Here is a 9,468-nt window from a genome sequence, read left to right as displayed (position 1 = left end):
CGCGCGCACTGTATTGCCACAGCTATCGCTAAAGGTGCGTTCACGACATCACTTTTACGTCATCTCGGTAAAACAGCCCGTATTCATTGGCCAATTCCGATGGAACAGTGAAACAAGAAAGTACTTAAACTGAAAATTCACGTCTTGTAGAAATAACAAAAATGTAGTCGAAGAGAATTGGATGTGATCATATCGAATCAATCTAATATTTTCTTAATTTCTTCCTAACCAAAAGTTTTTTATAAAATAACTTTACATAATTTATTCAATTTATTAAAAATTATCGTACAATCATGTATTTACATATTTAGTTTTTTGTATAATTATATTTAAAAATATTTTTTTTATGAACACTTAAACTGATATTAACGTTCGTAAAAGATCCTCAGGAGTTTTTGAAAATAAACTATTTGGATTTTGATACAAATTTTTTGGATCATGACAAGCTTCGTATAATTGTTTATAAATAGCTCCAATTACTTCAAAAGAACGTTTTTTAGTTATTGAACGATGATTACTGCTTTGCAGTAAACTAATTTGTGGCAGTAATAATACATCCGGCATCACTAAAAATGCTTCCAATTTGTTCTATAACACATTAAAGAACAAATTAAAGATTTAAACTAAAATTTGTTTAGTCTTTCGTTCAATGAATTAATAGTTACATACTGTAAATTCTTTTACGCTTAGAGGATCCATTCCAGGAATGGAAGATAATGGGCCTTGTTCGTGACCTTGTAAAATAGTATAAATTGGACCAAGATTTAAATGTGCCACTAATGAACTGGCTTGTTCTGATGTAAGAGTGTCAATTTGTGCGTCAGATTGCGCCTGAAAAATATTGTTTTATCAATGATAAAAATTCGCAAATTGAAACATGTCAATTACCTGTAATCTTTCTAATCTCTGATCCATATATTCATATAATGCTAAAGTAGACTGTATTTGATGCATACAATTTAGAAGATATACAGCCATGTCTACTGTAGGTAATCTTGATGCTGTTTCATTAACTTCTTGTAACAATGGATCAATAATGCATGATACTATCTGCAAATTATTTGATACATGAAGTCCAATAAAATATTAATTTTATAAAGCAATTGAATGGTAATACAAACCTGTAGCATGTCTTTCTCCCTATCTTCAGCAATACTTGCTACAGAAAGAATTTCATTAAGAAGTGACAATAATCTGGAAACAGATGGTGCAGGTATTAAATCACTTCCTGGAGGTTCTGCGCGTTCACCAAGCGCAATGCGTGTCTCCTTCTGAAGTCTACTCAGAAAACTTTTTTCACTTAGTGTTAATAAATCTGTCAATGTTGAGTCCAAGGTGCTATCTGGTATTACTTGCTGAATTATCATCTCATAAAATCTAAGAAGAGTTGTAACAGAATATAACATTGCTGCTGGTGCATCCATAGATACAACATTCTCTATTCTTGACTTCAAAGGATGACAAAGTCCTTCGGTGATATTACTTAAACACTGTTTAATCTGGTCTGATACATCTAAAATATGTAATATAACCTAAGAAAAATAAAAATAAAAATGCAATCGTCTAATACTTACCTGTTTTATCACAGCCTTTCACCAAAGTAAGAATATTTTCTTTTTCAACAGGAATGACTTGATGAAGCCAAGCAAGCATGTCACCAATATATCTTTTAGGATCATTTGCATGCATTTCGATAGGATTAGGAGTACTACCATATCCTTCTCCTAATGTTAAAGCATCTATAAAAGAGCCTACTAATGCAGTTCTTCTAGCTGCACAATATTCATCTAAGATATATCTGAAAAGAAATATATAAATAAGTACAAAATTTAACAACTTTTAAGATCTTTTAGAAACTTTTAGGATCTTTTAAGATCTCTTATCAAATTTTAGATACACACTTAAATAAAACTGGTCTATCTTGCAATTTATTCATTGCTTTAATTAATAGTGGTGCTAAGCGTTCATTTTCAATATGTTTACATTGGTTCTGTGTCCATCTATATAGTCTTTCAAGGGCTGCCTCTTGCAATAGTGTCATTCTTTGCATAATATCTAGTCCTAATGTTTGATATCCTGACTGCATTAATATTCTACAACTACTATGAATCTCCTGTAATTTAAGGAATCTGTTACTGATTTATCTTTAACAATTTTTTATCTTCATCAATTTAATTATCATACCTGAACACGATTAACTACAGAAAAAAATTCTTCTGTAATATGTGATTCTCTAGTGGAACCATGTAAAATGCTTTGTTCGGATGAAGTCAATTGGAAATTTTTAATGAAAGCATTTGCAACTTCTTGTTGCATAGATAAAGTTTGGCTAAAAATTTTAAAATTACATTTCATATATACTTTTTTTTTATTGATTTATTAGTGATAACTAGGAAATAAATGTACCTTTTATTCTGAAGTTTTGTAGTTTGGTCAATAAGTTGTGATGTTTGCGTTTTTGTAGCTTGTAAACGATTTGTCATACATTGAACTGCAGTATTCATTGCTAAAACATCTTGATATATATCATCTAATGAAGATTTTACTTCTCTGAAAGCAGATAAAAATTCTTCGTTTATTGCAAGACTTCTTCTTTCTATTTTACTACGTAAGTTCCTGCGAGAATTTAATGTATTTTCTGTAAAGAACGTGGATAATTCTTTTAAAGCTTCTAATGTATCCTAAAAAAGAAAGACACCTTAAATGAAATGTCTTTTATTAATATAAATAATAGTAATTATAACAAATATAATACCTTATCATGCTCAACTCTTGATTCAAGCAATTTATTAACTCTTCGAATTAATGTAGTATTAGTATTTTTTTCACTCATTTTATGTTTCTTTTTTTACACTCAAATTCATCGAAATATGTAACCTATTTATGTCAGAAATGTCACGTAGCAAAAGTATGTAAGTATACACATAGCTATATGTATGCACTCAACCACATAACAACCAACGTCGATTCTTTACAGTAATAAATGTGTTAGTTGCGGAGAAAAGATTCGGAAATTTTATTTTTTAAATTACTTACTGAATGTTTCATTTTCCTATCTATTTAAAATTAAGAACTAATATTCATGACATTTTAAATGTTAATTGAGAATTAGAAATCTTGATCTGTTTTACCATTCTAGTTTACCATCTAAGTTATATCAATTTCGCGAAAAGTATATATATATTTGCAAACTTTCAATATGTCATATCAGTTTTACGCTTTTTTGTTCATTAAATGAATTAATATTCGTAAAATCTAATATTTTAGTGAAGTAAAATATTTATAAATTATGATTTTAAATCATAAACGCAACTTAAATAAAATAAGTTACAAAATAAAATATATTATTTTATTGAGGTTAGTGTTTTCCTTTAAATTAATAGTATACAATTCCTTTAAGTATGTAATATTATAATATTAATATTAAAATTTTTAAGTATGATTTCCACAATTGTATAACAACAGCATAATATTATTGTCTTTGTTCACTTTTTTTTTCTTTTGTTGCATTTAAACAGTGGCTTATACATTTATATAATTAATTTCTTTTTATGTATGTCAGTATATTTATTTTTCGCTATAGTTGCTATATAGTTTCAATATACTATTATTTGTTTTTAAACAAATATATTGTAACATGACATTATTTTATTATATGCATTTATAATGATTTGGTTTTAATTTTGTTTTAAGTATGCATGGTTTCATTTAGTTTATTGGTGGTAAAATGTCCACGTCAGAATCTGGTGTGGGATGTATTAGTGAAGTAACACTTGCAATTAGTAAAGCAAGAAGTTCTCAATCAGGCAATGTAAGAGTATTGGATAGTCCGGACTCTGATGGATCTGTCCATTCAAATTCATTTACCGTACAGAGGTTTAATTATCCTGATAATGACAATGCAAATTCAGATATTTTACATCCTCCATTAACTAGTGATGATGTAAGAATACCAATTGTTGGATATGAAGTTATGGAAGAAAGAGCAAGGTTTACGGTTAGTACAATTAAAAATTTATTCTTTTGTATTCTATGTTCATCTTTTTATATGTAGTTTACATTTGATGTGTTCTTTATCAGGTTTATAAATTACGGGTGGAATTAAAAAATGGAGACTGTTGGTTTGTATTTAGAAGATACACAGACTTTGTTCGTTTATTGTCACAGTTAAGAAGGCAAAAGATTCCAATTTCACAATTAAGTTTACCAAGAAAAAAATGGCTTGGGGATAACTTTGCCCCAAGTTTTCTAGAAGAAAGAATACGGGGTCTTCAAGCATTTGTTAATGGAATATTAAGTAGTCCTCTTCTTATAGGAACTGCATGTGTCAGAGAATTTTTTTGTTTAGATGAACCACCTGCTTTATCTGACACAGCAGAAGAATCTAGAGTAAATGTGCTTTCTACAATTGTTAAATTTCATTGTTAAAAAATAAATAAAATGAGAACCATTTCTCTTTTCTTATAGGCAATTTTTGAAGCATTAGAAGATACTATATATCACTTAAGACAGCAATTAAGAGAAAGAGATGCTGCACTTGCAGCTGAAACAGCTCTATGTAATGAATTTCGAAAAAAGTTACATCAAATATTAAGGTAAAAATACAGTGGTATTCATAATAAGCAATAATTATCTAAAATATTAAATTAATATTTCAGTGAAAGACAAACTTGTCCAAAATGTGGAGTATCTCAGCAATAATTTCTGATGAATTAGATATTTACAAATTGACATTGATAAAGACTGGTATAAATGAGCAACTATAGTTTTACTATCTTTGTTTGAATTACTGCATACACTCAATATAAATAATTGTTATTTTTTGTTCTATTGATTAAAATAACTCAATTTTTATATGAAGTGATACATATAAGATTCCTGAATATAAGTACACTGAGCTTTCCTAGCATTAAACTTACATCATATTTTTAAGAAATCTTACAAGGGTGCCTTACAATTTTAATAGACAAATAATTATATATGTCACATACTCTATAGTCAAAGTGTAAAGTTGACAAGTAAACTAGGAGTAAATATTATTAGAGCCTGACTATGAATATATACCAAAGTGTGTTGATCTTTGGTACTTTAAAACTCTATTTTATAGTGCTTTACATGAAATGAGCAATAGTTACGTTTAATAAATTATAATTAACATTAATAATATTTATTATTATAAAATAAAACTAAAATATTAATATTATTAAAAAATTTGTTGACATCACAATATTGTGATAATAGAATATTTATGTAAAGATATAATAAATATTTGACATTTTTATTTTAATTATATTTTATACTTATATGCTAAATTCTCTCTATTATATTATGATCAATATTTATTATATCTCCGTAGTATTTATAAAATAAAAGTATATTATACAATATTTTACAATAATATTTTACAATACTGCACAAAAATATAATTTATTATACATTGAAACAAATTATTTTGTATTTTATAAAAGATGGAATTTTTTAATTAAAAAATGTAAAATGAATAAGAATGTTATTTAACATTATATAATACAGTACTTATATTTATTATCCTAAGTTTAAATCACTTGAGGTACTAAATATATTTCACCCTGTATTTTTCATATTACGAAAATCTCAGTATGTACAATTAAATTCGTATGAAATGAAAAATTATTCCACATCAGTCTTTTTTATCTGGAGCGACAACTAGACATAATATTTGAATCAGGTATGTAATTTTCGCTGAAAAGTTATAAATAAAAATTTATTATATAATGTATCGTATTGTAAAGAATAAAATAATCAGAAAATCTTATTTTTACAATACTCACCTGCTAAAGAACTTCTAACTTTCTTGTAAACGTATGTATGATAGATGCCTATACCGCAAAGAATAAATAATAGTGCAAATAAATATTTGAACGATGGTTCGTGAATAATCGGTGTTACAGCCAGGAAAATAGAAATACTCAATATTATCCAAGGTATCATAATTGGTACTGCGTATGGTCTAGATGCATCTGGTTTCGTTCGTCGCATAATTATTAACGACAACATCGCAAGTCCATAGAACACCCACGTCAAAAAACTTGCGAATTCGATAAGTGCGATAATATCTCCCAAAAGCATACAGAATAACGCAAGCAAGCCTTGAAATGCTACTGCTGCGGCTGGAGTCATTTTCTCAATGTGCACAAAACTAAAGACTCTGGGTATGTGGCCTTCACTTCCGGCTACGTAGCAGAGTCTGGATACTCCAAATTGAATACTAAGACTGCATCCAAAAGTAGATAAAGCGACACCAAAAGGTATTACAAAGCTCAACCAGGAGGGCAGAACTTTTTCCGCCCAGAGAACTGCTACAGCTGGTGCGCTTATCATTTCCGGTATCGTTAAAGCAGCCATGTACATTAAATTCATCGAAACGTATAACACGGTAATCAAAGGTACCGCAATTAGAATACTTTTAAGAATATTAACTTCTGGTTTCTGGATCTCTTCCGTAACGATTGCAGCGGAAGTCCATCCGTCATAAGCCCATAATCCACTGTAAAAGGCTAACGCTACGTCACCAGGTGAATCGGTAGTACCATCAAATGGTTTCTTCAACAATTCCGTATGACCGGTACATAACCACCACATTCCACCAATGATTACAAAAATGCACGCACCTACTTTACATACAGTGAATATATTTTGAACTTTAACGTATAACTTTACGCTGGTTAAATTGATGTATGTGATCAATCCAAGAGCTAGAATAGCTATGAGCTTTTTCAATTTAAACGTCGATTCCTCGGAAAGGTTGCTTAAATATCCGGAAAATGGTTGCACGCTATATTCAGCGAATGTTAACATAATTACAGCCACTTCTGCTGGTCGTAGTAGCATCACATAAACCCAGGAACATATAAATGCAGGTATTTGTCCAGCATATTGATGCAAGGGTGAAAAAGCTTCGATAAAATATGCGTATTCAGCTCCGGATCGTGGTACAACTGTACTTAATTCGGCGAATGCGAGAGCTCCTAGAAGAGACACTATGCCACAACTAATCCAAACAATTAGGCAAAAACCGACGGATCCTGATCTCTCAAGAGCACTGGTCGGGGACACAAAAATTCCAGAACCTTAAATGAAAAATAATTCTTTGTTCAAAATGATTATCAGATTTAATTTCTTTGTAAAAAGAAAATAATATTTCCTAAATACAAAATTGATTTCCTTATTGGCGAAACTTATCAGTTTTAATTAGTTATTATTATTTTTTAGAATAGAATGTACTCTAAAAAAAAGAGAATTCAAATATAATTTCGTTAAGGAAAAAAACATTTCTTTATCGTATTTTGCAAATATATAGATATTGTGATTTCTCTTCATAATTATCAAAATCTCAAACGCGTAAAAATATTATAAAAATATCTGGTTATACATTATAGACAAAACCTCAGTAACAAATGTCGTTTCACATTCGTAGATAAATGTATGATATATTTGTCAGTTTGTGAAGTTTGATTAAAATCAGCTAGATATAGATATACTTAAAGATGCCTCGTAATACTCGAGCGCGTGGGTCAGCGATTAACCTTGATTAACCCCTCTTGATCCGTAATCGTGTCAAAGCTCTGCTCATAATTACCAAAATATATTAGATTTCATTTTTTATTGTACAAAGACATAACATCTAACTTAGCTTTCAAAGAAAAGAAATTAAAGATGTACATTTACTCTCAATTTCTATTAATTCGGTTCTAACTAGATTGGTTGAATTATACTGGAGTAATCTAAATATTGCTTGAGAAGCTTCATCTCATTGTTCTAAAACGTTAGATAAAATATTAAGGCTAAAATGTACTTTTTATTTATGAATATGAAAAATATTGCTATCGTAAAAATTCTATAATCTGTTCGCAATATTTTTTTAAAATTAATATATACTTAACAATTTATGATACGTACATGTTATGTATAATTAAATAACCATAGTTTATTATAACGACTAATATTTGACACTAAATAGTTATACAATACGCTTAAATTGTACGATTATCAGATTTTATATCCAATGTGACCAATGAATGCTTGAATAATTAGATCTACCCTTTCTCAATGAATACCGTGAGAAAGCAATGAGCAATGCTTTGAATTATAATTCAAAGAGATAAATTGTGTTACTGTGTGTATATAGTTGAAGCTTATTCAAGCTCACACAATAATGCAATTACAGTCAACTATTCTTAAACATGTATTTAGTTATCAAAGGAGTTGTCCTAAATTTCTATTGACTTTCATAATCACTAATCATTAATTATTTATATTATTACATTAATCTCTACTACCAAAGCGAAAGGTAAAGTATGATTTATAACAAAATCTTATCTACGAAATGTAGAACATTTTATGATATTATATCGATCATATCAAGTATTGCCAAATGAAAGGAACGAAATATCTTCAGGAACGCAGGTGTTGTTAATATGTGGATCGATTCAAGTAGGTTCTGTTATCATTTCTGAATTGATCTTGTAACTACTGATATTTAACTTATTATTATCTAGCAGTAATACTTCTACGCACAGTTCACGTAATATATGTATTAAAAATTGTTTTTACATAATTCATACGTCAAACGCAATTTGCAATTATATAACTATTATGGCAAGTATTAAGTATTATTAAAATTTTAAACCATATACTTAGATATTTGTGTAAGAAAACAATTAAAAACAATTGATAACTACCGATTGAGTTCGATTTACGTATATGGAAGTTCATTGTTCGAATACTTTATAATTACGTAAGCAACGCAGACAACATATGCTGATAATGCATTCCATATTTCGACCTTTAGTGATTGTCTAATGAATTCATTATTAAACTGAATAAAACTGATTAAATTGCTATTATGTATGAAGAGCGCAGAGGAAGACAAAACAAAAAGCGCAAAATCAACTTTTATATCGGCTGACTTTATGCAACAAATTTAATATTGGTACCGCGAAGAAAACCGTTATTTACTGTTATTTAATATTTTATTACTGTTATTTAATATTTTATGATTGGATGTAATCATGAAAAAATTTAAAGTGTTACACCGCTGTTTTCATACCGATCATAACAGCTACGATGAAGCTTACTGCGCTGAAGAGACCTAGCTCTCGTTTTAGCGCAATTCTTTCATTTCCTTTTTCCTCGACTTGTTCCATTTTGCACAAGGTTCAACTAAATTCTTAACGAGTCCTGATTACCAGATATTATCCAATTCACCAGCACTATAGCGAACTTTTCTTTCTTTTAATTCAAACACATCGCGCGTGCCACACGCCCGACTTCTAAACTGCCTTCGATCGGCTCTACTTTCAATCCGTGTAACGAAGACACGAATCGGCTTCCTTGTGTCTTAGAGCCGGATCGAAGACAATATGACGTTATCGGAAGATGTCCAGAACGAGACTGAAGTGTTAACGGGTCAGTTAGTCGCTTATTTTT

At 29.3% G+C, this 9,468-nt stretch overlaps 3 protein-coding genes across 4 annotated transcripts; 1 reads left to right on the top strand and 2 right to left on the bottom strand.

Moving 5' to 3' along the window:
- Positions 1-250: 250 nt before the first annotated feature.
- On the bottom strand, positions 251-2,994 carry LOC122533128 (conserved oligomeric Golgi complex subunit 6). The gene is made up of 9 exons (XM_043662530.1): positions 2,756-2,994; positions 2,407-2,681; positions 2,185-2,329; positions 1,902-2,113; positions 1,575-1,798; positions 1,122-1,513; positions 889-1,050; positions 670-831; positions 251-588 (listed from the first exon to the last, which is right to left on the bottom strand). The coding sequence occupies exons 1-9, from the start codon at positions 2,831-2,833 to the stop codon at positions 355-357; spliced, it is 1,884 nt and encodes a 627-aa protein (XP_043518465.1). The 5' UTR covers positions 2,834-2,994; the 3' UTR covers positions 251-354.
- Positions 2,995-3,132: 138 nt separating this feature from the next.
- On the top strand, positions 3,133-4,860 carry LOC122533129 (sorting nexin-16). 2 transcript variants are annotated; one of them, XM_043662533.1, is made up of 5 exons: positions 3,133-3,357; positions 3,713-3,997; positions 4,081-4,389; positions 4,468-4,595; positions 4,659-4,860. In XM_043662533.1, the coding sequence occupies exons 2-5, from the start codon at positions 3,728-3,730 to the stop codon at positions 4,699-4,701; spliced, it is 750 nt and encodes a 249-aa protein (XP_043518468.1). In that variant the 5' UTR covers positions 3,133-3,357; positions 3,713-3,727; the 3' UTR covers positions 4,702-4,860. The 2 variants fall into 2 exon arrangements, with proteins under 2 accessions (XP_043518468.1, XP_043518466.1); XM_043662531.1 differs by having other exon boundaries at positions 3,694-3,997.
- A 740-nt stretch (positions 4,861-5,600) lies between these two features.
- Positions 5,601-9,461, bottom strand: LOC122533124 (b(0,+)-type amino acid transporter 1-like). The gene is made up of 3 exons (XM_043662523.1): positions 9,089-9,461; positions 5,811-7,109; positions 5,601-5,721 (listed from the first exon to the last, which is right to left on the bottom strand). The coding sequence occupies exons 1-3, from the start codon at positions 9,183-9,185 to the stop codon at positions 5,660-5,662; spliced, it is 1,458 nt and encodes a 485-aa protein (XP_043518458.1). The 5' UTR covers positions 9,186-9,461; the 3' UTR covers positions 5,601-5,659.
- Between the last annotated feature and the right edge of the window lie 7 nt (positions 9,462-9,468).

Source organism: Frieseomelitta varia, unplaced genomic scaffold (assembly GCF_011392965.1).
Source record: "Frieseomelitta varia isolate USP_RPSP 00005682 unplaced genomic scaffold, Fvar_1.2 scaffold_495, whole genome shotgun sequence".
In the NCBI taxonomy this organism is placed as follows: Eukaryota; Metazoa; Arthropoda; class Insecta; order Hymenoptera; family Apidae; genus Frieseomelitta; species Frieseomelitta varia.
The sequence above is the reverse complement of the archived record's forward strand: the minus strand, read 5'-3'. Positions and strand labels throughout refer to the sequence as shown.